This window comes from Dendrobates tinctorius, unplaced genomic scaffold (assembly GCF_039654945.1).
Source record: "Dendrobates tinctorius isolate UK_male_01 unplaced genomic scaffold, ASM3965494v1 ptg000418l, whole genome shotgun sequence".
Lineage (NCBI taxonomy): Eukaryota > Metazoa > Chordata > Amphibia > Anura > Dendrobatidae > Dendrobates > Dendrobates tinctorius.
In genome coordinates, this window is record NW_027362082.1 from 810,001 (window position 1) to 823,696 (window position 13,696).

The 13,696-nt window shown below is 40.6% G+C and overlaps 2 protein-coding genes across 2 annotated transcripts in view; both read right to left on the reverse strand.

Annotated features, from left to right (window-relative positions):
* Window positions 1-1,694: 1,694 nt before the first annotated feature.
* On the reverse strand, window positions 1,695-6,648 carry LOC141076491 (uncharacterized). Its single transcript, XM_073563976.1, is given in 5 exon segments — window positions 1,695-2,876; window positions 2,879-3,349; window positions 3,738-3,885; window positions 5,659-5,822; window positions 6,162-6,648. Coding segments are annotated over 5 exon segments (2,139 nt in total). The 3' UTR covers window positions 1,695-2,007.
* An 8-nt stretch (window positions 6,649-6,656) lies between these two features.
* LOC141076492 (gastrula zinc finger protein XlCGF66.1-like) overlaps window positions 6,657-13,696 on the reverse strand; it is a 66,039-nt gene continuing 58,999 nt past the window's right edge. The window contains exon 4 of the mRNA XM_073563977.1: window positions 6,657-6,661. Within this exon, the coding sequence (XP_073420078.1) occupies window positions 6,657-6,661 (5 nt within the window). The remainder of the gene's footprint in view (window positions 6,662-13,696) is intronic.

Here is a 13,696-nt window from a genome sequence, read left to right on the forward strand (position 1 = left end):
GATCCCGACCAGCGATATGACGCGGTCAGGATCGCTGGTGCATCGCTAAGTGGTCGCTAGTGAGCTGCCACACAGGCAGATCTCACCAGCGACATCGCTGGGGACGGGGGTCGCTACTTACCAGTCACACCAGGCGATCCTGCGTCCTCCCGCCCGGCTCCACGCGTCACTCGTCATCACAGCAGGAAGCGCCGCAGGAAGCTGACGACGAGAAACAGTCCAGCCTGTTCTCGCGCGATCAGCGATAAGCAGCGGGGGAGCGGGTTGTAGGTAAGTATCAGACATAGCGATATCGCTAGCAATATCGCTATAACGTCACAAGTTATAGCGATATTGCTAGCGATATCTCTTAGTGTGACAGGCCCTTTAGTCAGACCTAAGCAATTAATGTTGCTAAACAAAACTAACATATAAATAAGAAATATGTGTTTGCAGACATAAATGAATACATGCAAAAACAGCAATAAATCACAATAGACATAAATAGCTGAGTATTGCAGAAAAAAACCCATATTACATTATATATTGCAAATCTGATCTATAATTTAAACCTTTCGGTGCACGAGCATCAAGAAGCAGGATCCATTTAGCCTCAGCTGATAATAGTGCAGCAAACCAATCACCACCTCGCTTCGCTCTGTTAATTCTCTCTATGCCCCTCACGGACAACGTAGACAAATCACCTCCATGCACTTCTGAGAACTGTTTTGATAAACCAGCGCTAGGTCTTTTATTGCTATAGCGATCAGTAGTCTGCACAGGGGCAGAAGCAGAAATATGTTCAGCTAATCGTTTCTTTAACTTTAACTTACGTGATGAACACCCAACATAATATTTGCACAGTTTATAAATGTTTTATCTTATAAATTTTACCATTATTATCCAAAAACTCTTTACAATTAGCCATATATCTGCACAGATTACATCTGGAGGTACCACACCTTAATGAGCCCACTGTGCTGAGCCCCATATTACTGCTTCTAGGGGTGATCTACAGACTTGGTGATAGCAAATTGCCCAAATTTGTGGATTTTCTAGCTACAACGTTCACACCATTTGACAGAATTTCCTTCAGAATTGGATCCTGTCCCAACATAGGTACATATTTAAGAAAAGTCTTTTTTATGTTAATAAAATCCAGTCTATATGGGGTAGAGACTGTAAGCTGATTTTTATCATCTAATCCTGGTTCATTATCCCTCAACAAATCTGATCTTGATTTTTTTTAGTAGAAATAAATAAAACCCTCTTAAGAGATTTATTAGAGCACCCGCTCTGCTTCAACCTATCAAATATAACTCCACATTCTGAATGGAAGGAAATTTCAGTCGAACACAATCTACGTGCCCTCACAAATTCTCCAATAGGTAAGTTACGGATGGTATTAGCCGTGTGTGAACTGGTAGGATGTAATGCAGAATTACATGCTACTAGTTCACACACGGCTAATACCATCCGTAATTTACCTATTGGAGAATTTGTGAGGGCATGTAGATAATATTTTTTCCTCTTTTTATGCTAGTTACTCACATAACTCTTCACATATTGACTACTGTATTGTCCTCATCACAGACACTACTTACTACCATATGACACCATTACTTACTCTCACAATGCCCTGCAGCTACTCCTATTAACCCTTGTGTATGCCAACCATACCTGCTAATGGCTCTGATGTCATTTTATGTCTCCATTCTGGCTAGAGCTCCCATAAGGTCATCTCATTAGCTGCAAAGTTAGTTAGCAAAAGATTTTCCATGATGGCAGCTCAGTCTGACATGGCTCTTTAATATATTTAGTACTGATCATTCTCGTACAATGAGTGTTTTTTAACATGGCCAAACATGAGGAATGACAAGGGGTTGTCCTAGTAGTGGTCAACACCTTTAAGAAGATACAATTTTGAGTTAAAATATTTCCAACATTTTGAACATGAAAAAAGCTTCTCCCCGTATGACTTCCCTGAAGTTTATTAAGAGTTGATTTCGGCAGAAAACATTTCCCACATTAAGAACATGAAAAAGGTTTCTCCCCTGTGTGAGTTTTTTGGTGACTAAGAAGAGATGGTTTCTTCACAAAACATTTCCCACATTCCGAACAAGAAAAAGGCTTCTCCCCTGTGTGAGTTCTCTGGTGCTTAAACAAATTTGATTTCCAGTTAAAACATTTCCCACATTCTGAACAGGAAAAAGGCTTCTCCCCCATGTGAGTCCTTTCGTGCTTAAACAAATCTGATTTCCAGGTAAAACATTTCCCACATTCTGAACAGGAAAAAGGCTTCTCCCCTGTGTGAGTTCTATGGTGATGAACCAAATGTGATTTCTTTGTAAAACATTTCCCACATTCTGAACAGGAAAAAGGCTTCTCCCCTCTGTGAGTTCTTTGGTGACTAAGAAGAGATGATTTCCTCACAAAATATTTCCCACATTCTGAACAGGAAAAAGGCTTCTCGCTCGTGTGAGTTCTTTGGTGCTTAAACAAATCTGATTTCCAGTTAAAACATTTCCCACATTCTGAACAGGAAAAAGGCTTCTCTGCTGTGTGAGTTCTTTGGTGCCTAACCAAATTTGATTTCTCGTTAAAACATTTCCCACATTCTGAACAGCTAAAAGGCTTCTCCCCTGTGTGAGTTCTTTGGTGCTTAACCAAATCTGATTTCTTTGTAAAACATTTCCCACATTCTGAACAGTATAAAGCCTTCTCCCCCATGTGAGTTCTTTGGTGCCTAACCAAATCAGATTTCTGGCTAAAATACTTCCCACATAGTGAGCAGCAAAAAGGCTTCTCCCTTGTGTGAGTTCTTTGGTGCTTAAACCAATCTGATTTCTTTGTAAAACATTTCCCACATTCTGAACATGAAAAAAGCTTCTCCCCGTGTGAGTTCTTTGGTGCCTAACCAAATTTGATTTCTGGCTAAAACATTTCCCACATTCCGAACATGAATATGGCTTCTCTGCTGTGTGAGTTCTCTCATGTGTAACAAGATGTGAATTCTGAGTAAAACATTTCCCACATTCTGAACAGGAAAATCTATTCTCTGTTATGTGAATTTTTTCATGTTTAAGAAAAGTCTTTTCAAGAAAACTATTTCCATATTCTGAATATGAAAATGACTCCTTTCCTTTAGAATCAATTAATTTTTTAATCCTTATTTTGTGACTTTTATTTTCCTTAGTAGTTGGTAATGAACCAAAAGATGGGACCTGTTTCATAGTATCAGATGACAGGGATAATGATATATCTGGAGTAATGGCAATCACTTCAATTGTATCCTGTGAGATCTCAAGATCATCAGATTTAAAAATTGAAGATGTCAGCGTTCCCTCTGATCTCCTGGTACAGTCCTCTGCTAAAAATGAAACCAATTAATAATTTTGAATAAAAATTCCTCAAATTTTATACTTTTGGACATTTCTACTTAAGCTGTCCATAAAAAATACAAGCTTTTTAAGAAATATTAAATTATTCACCAAGACAATGACAGTTCACAGTCTAATCAAAAGCCTCATAGCATGAACCAGTGCATCATGGTGTTCAATGGTTTGTTCATTCTGCTTCCCAAACATGGAATAAAAAGCCACCAAACAATGTGAGTGTGAGTATAATATAACTAGTTTTTCTTCTCACCATGGTGTTGAGCCTATAAATCCATCGACTCTCCACTTGTGATAACACTCGTAACAGATCACCACCCCTCATACCCAAGGATACCTGATGCACTGCAAACATTTTCAAACCTTTAGCTTCAGAGTTGTGGAAGGTTCTAAAATGTCTTGGGAGCGTCTTTAGTTGTTCTTCATCTTTGGCTTCCTTAGCTTTTTCTATGTCACGAACATGCTCGCGAACTCTTATTCTGAATTCCCTTGTGGTCATTCCGATATAAATCTTACCACAAGGGCAATTTGCATAATAGATCACTCCCTTTGAGGAGCAAGTTAAGCATTTTCTAATTGAAAATGTCTTAGAGTAATCTGAATTGCTAAAGCTGTTGGCCTTAAGCGTATTTGCACACGCCTTGCAGCTTCAACAGGGAAAAAATCCTTTAATTTCCCCACAAATCCCTTTTTGCACTTTTTGTTTAGGAGCTAAATAACTCCGTACCAGCAGATCCGATAAATTCCTAGACCTTTTGGCTGTAATACAAGGTCTTTCTGATAAAGTTTTTTTAAAAATTGGATCTGTATGTAGTACATGCCAATGAGAATTAATTATGTTTGTGAATTTACTCCATTGTTCATTAAATGGGGTGATCAACCTCACTTGATTGTTATCTGCCATTTGAATTTTTTTGTTATACAGCAGTTGATCCCTAGGTATATGCTGGACTTTATTATAGGCATAACGAATTGCCCTATGTCCATAACCTCTTTCACGAAACCTTGTATATAAATCTGCTGCTTGTTTTTGATACGTTTGTTCTGACGAACATATCCTCTTGGCTCGAAGGTATTGTCCCACAGGGATTGAGCGAATAGTAGATTTTAGATGAGAGGAACCTGCATGCAAAATTGAATTTGTTGCAGTCGGCTTCCTAAATATATCAGTAGAGATTGAGCCATCATCATTCTTTAGGATATCAATATCCAAAAAGTTAACCCTATGTCCATATGAATAGGTGAGATTTATATTTAAATTATTGTTATTCAAGGCTACCATCAGGGTTTTCAACTCATCTATTGAACCTTCCCAAACAAACAGAACATCATCAATAAATCTCATCCAATTATGGACTTTCTCTATACCTGTCACCGGAGAACACTGAAAAATTTCCCTCTCCCAAAATCCCAAAAATAAATTAGCATAAGCAGGAGCACACGCCGCCCCCATAGCTGTACCCTGTGTTTGCAAAAAAAACTTGATCTTTAAAAATAAAACAATTGTGTGCTAAAATAAATTTTAATAAATTCAAAATCAGGGTCACTAAGGGGGGATCTAGATTGCTATTCTGTAGAAACCACGAAACCGCCTCAAGTCCCTGGTCATGATGGATGGAGGTGTATAAAGCCTCAACATCCACCGTGACCAGGATCATATCTTCATCAAGATGTATTTGATCTAATCTCCGTAGTGCCGCTATAGTATCAAGAATATGAGATGGCAACGTGTTCACCAATGGTTTCAAATAGAAATCAATTATTCGGCAAATGAGTTCACTCAGGCCCTCATTGCCCGATACTATTGGGCGGCCAGGCGGATCATCCACATTTTTATGAATCTTTGGAATTAAATATAGGGTTGGCAACTTAGGTTTTAATGATTGAATAGTGTCCAATAGTGATTTAGGAATAACACCACACTCATAAGCATTGGATAAGATATCAATAAGTTCTCTCTGGTATTCAAGCAAAGGTACATGGGTCAGTTTTTTATAACAGCTTACATCAGACAAAAGTATATGGGCCTGTTTCTCATAAAGCTCCAATGGCCAAATTACTAAATTTCCTCCTTTATCTGCTTTTTTAAAAATCACATCAGTCCAGCCTTGCAATTCTGCGATTATTTTTCTTTCATTTTTGTTAGCTGGACTAGCATAATAATTATTTTTCAACTTTTCTATATCTTGTGTCACTAATTTAACAAAATGTCAACAGCTGGACATGAATTTATAGTGGGAAATTTTTTTGATTTGTTAAACAGAGAAACGGGGAAAGAAATCACCGACTCAACGGGGTAGTTTTCTTCAGCTAGAGATTCTAAAATTTCAAGAGCTGCCTTTTCCTCATCCGAATTAAGTTGCAATCCCATGTTATTTTTCTCATGGAATCTTTTAAGTATCAACTTCCTCGCAAATAGATGCACATCTTCTATTGCCGTGAAGGAATCTAATTGTTGACATGGAGAAAAGGTTAGTCCCTTTTCCAATAATTCAATCTGTTTGTTCGAAAGAATATGTGAGGAAAGATTTATTACCTTAGGTTTATCATTTTTCCTAGTGCCAAAATTGGTTTGGTACCTTGCTGTACCTCTGGCTCTGCCACCAAATCTTGTTCTCACACGTCTAGGAGTATAATATTCCCTTTCGTGAATGGAGGCAGCACTACTCGAAATTGAAGAAATAGAGGAAACTGAAGGACTCCTACTAGAGGATTGAATATTATTTTCCTCAGAGAGTTTATTTTGCCAACGAAAAACTCTTTTCTGATTGTAATCTTGTACGTCACGTTGGTATTTCCTCATTTTATTTTTACTGATCTGATTTTCCCATTTTTCTAGATCTTGATCAAGGTCACGATAAAATTTATCCAAAGTCTCCTTAGGTATTTTGGCCACCAGCTCAACCTGTAATTTATTAAGTTCCTCATCAATTTCCTTCAAAATCCCAGTGTTTTTTGTATTAATAATTTCCATAAAGGAAAAAGAGCATGCTGAGGAAACACTCTCCCATTTAGTAATCAATTCAAGATCATCAAGCCCAAAAGTCGGATAAAGCTGTATACGAAGACCTCGAGGTATAATCTTCTGTTTGATGTAGTTATCTATAGATGTTTTAGTCCACCATATGCGTGTTTTCTTATTTGTCAAATTTTTATATTTAGACAACAGTCCCTTTTCATCATTCTGGGTATCATTAAAATTAGCAGAAACACTCTGTTTAAACAAATCAGATGCTTTCACTTGCCAAGCTTTCTCTTTGGCTTTAAAGTCCATTAGGGGAATCAAACTGTTATAAAACAGAACATACAAATTAAGTACAAATATCCCAAACACTGGAAAGATAATAAAGGGCTCAACTCGCTGAACAATACAAAATAAATAGAATCTCATGCAAGAACTATTAAGCACAGCAAGAGATCAAAATAGTGTTTTTCAAAGCTCAAATACAATTTATTGAAATGATAATAAACAGAGCATGAGTGCTAATATAGGTTGCAGCAGACATAAACAGGATTGGTATTCCATATTCAATTGGTCCTCTTTTGTGCGCATGCCCAGTTTTGTCCTCACTAGGAGTCTTCGGACGTGCTCAGTAGGTGGTTGGCCGTTTCTGGCTGCTTAGCAGCTCGAGCTGCCTTCCTGCCGTTGAGCGCTGATGATAGACTCCCTGTTTGTTAGGGGGACTCTACAGCGCATGCGCCGCTTATTCTGTGGACTTTAGGAACTGGATGAGTCACTATTGAACGTCACTATGGGCGCTAGTGCGCATGTCTTGAAATCTACGTCCCTTACTAGGGAAAGCGGTTCATTGGTTGACCGCACTATAAATACTAGATCCGGGGCATATTGAAACCACGCCTCCTGAGGAAGCTGCGGCGTAACGCGCGTAGGGGCGGTAGGTTTGACAGCAGCATTCACATTACATGTAAGTGTTACTCTTTTATGCAGCCCTTATATTTAGTTTTGTATTGCGCATAGGCAGTTTTCATTACATGTTGTTTACATTTAACGCCCTTTGGCTCTATTAGCACAGAGCACTCTTGCACTTTATAGATTGTATCCTACCCTTGGTACTGATTGTATGTAACACCCCTGCATTTGGGAATATATATTACTTCAATTGGGGGGTTGCTCTCTATTGTGTTCTATATTTGTGAAATAACTGCTTATGTTACACAAAAATATTTCTATTTTTCCATATTTTTTAAGGTGCTGCACAATCACCTTGTGTTTATGTCTGCTGCAACCTATATTAGCACTCATGCTCTGTTTATTATCATTTCAATAAATTGTATTTGAGCTTTGAAAAACTCTATTTTGATCTCTTGTTGTGCTTAATAGTTCTTGCATGAGATTCTATTTATTTTGTATTGTTCAGCGAGTTGAGCCCTTTATTATCTTTCCAGTGTTTGGAATATTTGTACTTAATTTGCTTTAGTTTCCTGTAATTTTGTTATATTAGGGCATCTGCAGATGGTGTGTCCCCTCTCCCCTGGAATCTGCTCCTGCGATGTTTGGTTCCATCACCAAGCAGCGCCTTATTTATTGTGCAGGCGTTGCTGGTAATAGAAGAGACCTCGAAACCAGAAGCTCTGGGTGGCGCTGGCTCTGTCCAGCCACTAAGATTAGGGTGCCTGAGACCAGTAGTTTCATCCAGCCTGGCAGTATGGGTTTGTGTGCTGTCCAGCAATCTGGTAGCAATCTGCTACCTGCTTAAGCCAATTAGAAAGCACCAAACCCTACTAAAGCTTGAAGCCTATTCCCGGAATCTGCCAGATACCGCCTTGTTCTCCTCTGGTTCAGTCCTCTGTGCTCAGCTGGTGTATTTGTCCTGGTGAAAACTCTCTGGGTAATTAGAGTTTGGGGCTCGGTGGCTCTTGGCAATCTAAAGTATCGTAAGGGCCAATATTTTCTGTCAGATGAGTTTCAAGAAGAAAGATTAGACCTTTACGGATAACTTCTTATAATAGTGCAGAGCTGAGGTGCCTTATATTTAGATCTCAGGCATTAGGCAGAGGTAATGGAGACCTTATTTTAAAGGCTACCAGGTAGTTGCAGACTCACATAAGTGAGGCAGGCCGATCCCACCATCATCAGACTACCATATAAAATGAATCTGTACAAAAAGAACTAGAATAAAAAACATGTTACCGTATTTTTGGGATTATAAAACGCTTTGGATTATAAGAGTTTGAGGAGAAAAATAGGAAAACATTTTTTTTTAATAAAATGGTGGTGCTTCTTATAATCCATGCGTCTTATTGCTGTGGCGAAGCGGGGTCCAGGGTCGCTTCTCGAGGAGGCAGGAGTGGGGTGATGCTGCAGGCCGCAGGGTGGAATGAGGGGGGGTCCGATGTGCAGTGCACCGCTGCGAGTGTTTGGTGCTGCTGGGGTGCCTGGCGCTGCTGCCTGGGGTGTCCGCTGCTGCTGTCCGGGGTGGCCACTGCTGCTGCCCAGGGTGGCCACCGCTGCTGTTGCCCGGGGTGTCCGCCGCTGCGAGGGTGCTCTACCGACATGTCGTGAAAGGCCAGAGGCCCCTGCATAGCCGTGGTTTCTTCCTGTGCGGTGGACTCCGTGAACATGGCCGCCGGGGAGCCATGCATGCGCAAATGGAGATATCTAGGGTATCAAGATCTCTGGAGATGAGATTTCAGCCCTGAAATTAGATCTCAGGATTCTAGGAAGCCAACAGCATCATTACCCTCCACTTTCTCTTACAGGCCCATCATAATATTTTCCTTCATGTGACTTTCTATTTTGTTAGCACATTCTACATACGCTATCATTTGGCTTTATAGTTACAGATCTGGGCAGGTAACGGTCAGCGTTTTGAGGTAGGTTGATCCTCCAGGTTGTAAGTTCTATAGAAAAGGATTTTCAATGCCCAAAGTGATTTGAACAGTTTTGGGTGGAGGAGAATGTTCTGGTCTAGAGGCAAAATGGTGATCATGGTAATACGGTCGGACTACAAATCTGTGACTTCTCTGAATTTAGTGGTTGCTACTCACCTTGGTGGTCATATGTGGGAATCTCTTTACACCGCTCATCACCCCTCACATATGTCTCTGTAGTATTAATATGGGTCAGATCTTCACCCTGAAACAAATATTGTAAAAGTCACAGACAGATGGAGAAGTCCCATCTATGATCAGCTCTAATCCTGCCATCTCCACCGTTCTCATTACACAAGTTGTTGGAATATGTTTAGTGCAACAACTCCATTCCTGTCTACGAGTGTTTAGTTGCTAGATTTGTATGCTGTTTATAAAGTTTAAAGTTTAAAAAAAACACTCCCAGAGGCTCACACAGGGAGAGCATGTGACTGTACTTCCTGTTATCCTGCTGTGTCTGTGTATGAGAGAAGCAGCCTGTTGTAGATGCTGCACAGATAAAGGCACACAAATGATTTATTCCTGATCTATTAAGCTTATCATATATTGTTCCTGAATAAACAAGCTCTGTTGACACACGCTTGGAGAGAATCGTGGGTAATCCGCTGCCAACAGAAGTTCTGTGACATATTAAGAGAAGTATAGAGTCTACATCATAGAATCATAGAATCGCAGAGTTGGAAGGGACCTCCTGGGCCATCTGGTCCAACCCCCTGTTCAAAGCAGGATTCGCTAAATCATCCCAGTCAGATGTCTGTCCAGCCTCTGTTTGAAGACTTCCATTGAAGGAGAACTCACCACTTCTCGTGGCAGCTTGTTCCACTCATTGATCACTCTAGCTGTCAAAAAGTTTTTTCTAATATCTAATCTGTGTCTCCTCCCATTCAGTTTCATCCCATTGCTTCTAGTCTTTCCTTGTGCAAATGAGAATAAAGTTGATCCTTCTACAATGTGACAGCCCTTTAGATATTTGTAGACAGCTATTATGTCTCCTCTCAGTCTTCTCTTTTGCAAACTAAACATTCCAAAATCCTGCATCTCATAAGACAGGGTTTGCAGACCGGTCACCATTCTGATCGCTCTTTTCTAAACTTGCTCAAGTTTGTTGATGTCTTTTTTAAAATGTGGTGACCAAAACTGGACACAATACTCCAGATGAGGTCTGACCAAAGAGGAGTAGAGGGAAATAATGACTTCACATGATCTAGACTGTATGCTTCTGTTAATACATCCTAGAATTGCATTTGCCTTTTTTGCTGCTGCATCACACTGTTGACTCATATTCAGTCTGTGATCTATTAGTATACCCAAGTCTTTTTCACATGTGCTGTTGCTTAGCCCTATTCCTCCCATTCTGTATATGCTTTTTTCATTTTTATTGCCCAGATGTAGTACTTTGCATTTTTCCCTGTTAAAAACCATTCTGTTAGTTGCTGCCCACTTCTCCAGTTTATTTATATCTTTTTTAATCCTCTCTCTCACGTCAAATAATTATTGTCGTCTACTCCTTCTTGGTCAGATCTCTTCTGGAACACTGTGTCCAGTTCTGGGTACCACATTTAAAAAAAAAAAAAATAGAAAAGCAAGAGCAAGATCAGAGAAGAGCTAACAGGATGGTGAAATAAAACAAGACTGAGCACAAGACCTTCACAGCCATCTACACATCATAGGGGAGATCTCCTGACACCTTCTCTCCATCTACCTGATGATCGTGAGGAACACTGGGATCTTCTTGGTTACAGTCCTGTGGAAGAAGAGGACGGGGACATCTCTCTGGTGTTGTCCTCTTACTGGATAGATCTGGAGGAAACACATACAGGGACTGAATTCATTCTCTACATACAGATAATTATAGGCCGTGTGTATTTAGTCCTGTCTATTACCTGGAGATGTGAGGGGCTGGGGAACCTCCATTATGACGTTCTTGTACAGATCGCTGTGTCCTTCTAAATACTCCCACTCCTCCATGGAGAAATAGACAGCGACATCCTGACACCTTATAGGAACCTGACACATACAATGATACCGTCATCCCCCCGATCCCTTCATAGTGTTACTGTATAATGTCCCAGCATTCCCAGCGGTGTCACCTCTCCAGTCAGCAGCTCAATCATCTTGGAGATGAGTACTAGGATCTTCTGGTCATTGATGTCCTCATGTATCAGGGGGTGAGGTGGAGGCCCCGTGATTGGGCTCAGGGGTCTTCCACATCCCTCAGACACAGGGTCCTGACAGCGATCACTAGAGGTCTTCTTCACCACTGTGTAATCCTGGTTATGGAGAGACACATTAATAAATCTCACTACAGACATTTCCGGAGTCCTCACCTCTCCAGTTCTGTCCATCTGTTATTCCCATAGATAAGAATGATGTAATGTGACGTCATCAGAATCTCTCACCTCTCCAGTGAGACGGAAGAGGATCTCTAGGGTGAGGTGTAACATCCTCTCCGCCATCTTGTCTCTGTCCATATCCATCCTTGATGGGTAAATCAGGAAAATTCTCTTCTGTAGAAGATCTTCACTGAGAGGATCCGATATTGTAGAGACCTGAATGAGAAGAAGATGATCCGATGTAACATCATAAGAATCCTGTGTAATAATACAATTACTGGAGATAATAAGGGAAACATATGAGGAGATTTATTATCTTACAGGGTTTAGTTTTCTTCCCTGACATCTACTAATAAAACCTATATATTTAGGCCACAGACAACAAGCAGTTTCCTCCTCGGAGTCGGCAGCTGAACACGTTCCTCATAGACTCATCTTCCATAACGCTAATTCTCCTCTCATTACCGACACTGGAATCGGCATTAGCAATACTGCAGGAGAGATTCATTACACGCGACATGAGAAATAACTCCTTCATGATGAGGACGACATCTTCATCTTCTACTGCGGCTCTAGAGACAGATGTGGCCAGAGTCGGTCACTGCCTCCTTCCCCACCGGCCGTCTATATGAAGGTTTCCCGTCTTCCCCGCACTGGAATCTTCTCTCACGTTAGATCTCAGCTCTGAGTCACACACAGAAGTTTGAGGCTTTTAGAAAAGATTTTTAGTTTCCACAAACACAACGGCCAGAAATGATCTGATCCCAAAGTCTCCATCTACAGTGATTTATGGGGTTTATTTCTGGCCTTAGACTTTCCTATATTACAAGAAAAACTCCAGAAAAAGCCGACATTAAAATGTTTCTAAGGAAAATTGGCTCCAACAATTCTTGTAAGAAGAAAAAAATATGCAAAAAGCAGAAGACACATTTTATAATGTTTACATGTTAAACATTTATTAAAGAGAAATGAATCTGTTTGGGCCCCAGAACATAGATGTACACCGCAGGGACGGCACAGATGAGGCTGCAGCAAAAACCCTGACAGTTTATCCATTTGCTGCTGTGAAAACCAAACATGACATCTAAGAAGGTGTGACAGAGTCTGGCTGAATGCCCCCCGCCTCCAAGTACTCGATAGTATGGGGCGGCCTAGTGACTCCGATACTTACATGCCTAATAATGGGGTCTGGGCTGCAATGTATGAAGGTCTATTAGGCCGGGCCAGAGGCAGCGTCCAATAAGTTACCTTATAACCCCCATACACAGTAGACTAAAGTTCCATGAAAGCTCTGATTTCGGGGGGTTTGGCCGACCATATAATGTATTTGGGGGCCTCCCGACAGATGATGTCAGGGCAGAGAAGGATCTGACATCCTGAATTTCAGAGGATAATCCGTTTGCTCTTCCTGTAGATAATCCTCCTCTAGAGGAGTCTGGAGGCGACTCTCTCATACAGACCACAGGAAAGCTGGAATATTTGTGTGTATGGGGGAGTCGGGAGAGATCGCCGTCTGCCAAATGACCGTTCAGCCAACTCTGATCTCATGTGTATGGGGCCGTTAGTATTACACTGACAGGCAGTGATGATACACGGCACTACAGTAGTACAGGGCATCACCGGAGCCATCAGAGGCTTGTATGTTGTGTGATCGCACTGATCAGAGGGGTTTAAAAAAGGTTTAAAGTGGAAAAATATCACAGCTTCAGCAACAAGAAATATCCATCACTATATGGAAAGCAGAGTCACTGCACAATGTTAGTTACGTCACGTCCATAACTACTTTATTATACTCTATTATCCTGTACACATTGGAGTAGATAGAAAAAAAAAATCTCTCTATCTATATACACTGTTCAAAAAAATAAAGGGAACACTTAAAGAACAGAAAATAACTCCAAGTAAATCAAACTTCTGTGAAATCAAACTGTCCACTTAGGAAGCAACACTGATTGACAATCAATTTCACATGCTGTTGTGCAAATGGAATAGACAACAGATGGAAATTATTGGCAATTATCAAGACACACTCAATAAAGGAGTGGTTCTGCTGGTGGGGACCACAGACCACATCCCAGTACCAATGCTTTCTGGCTG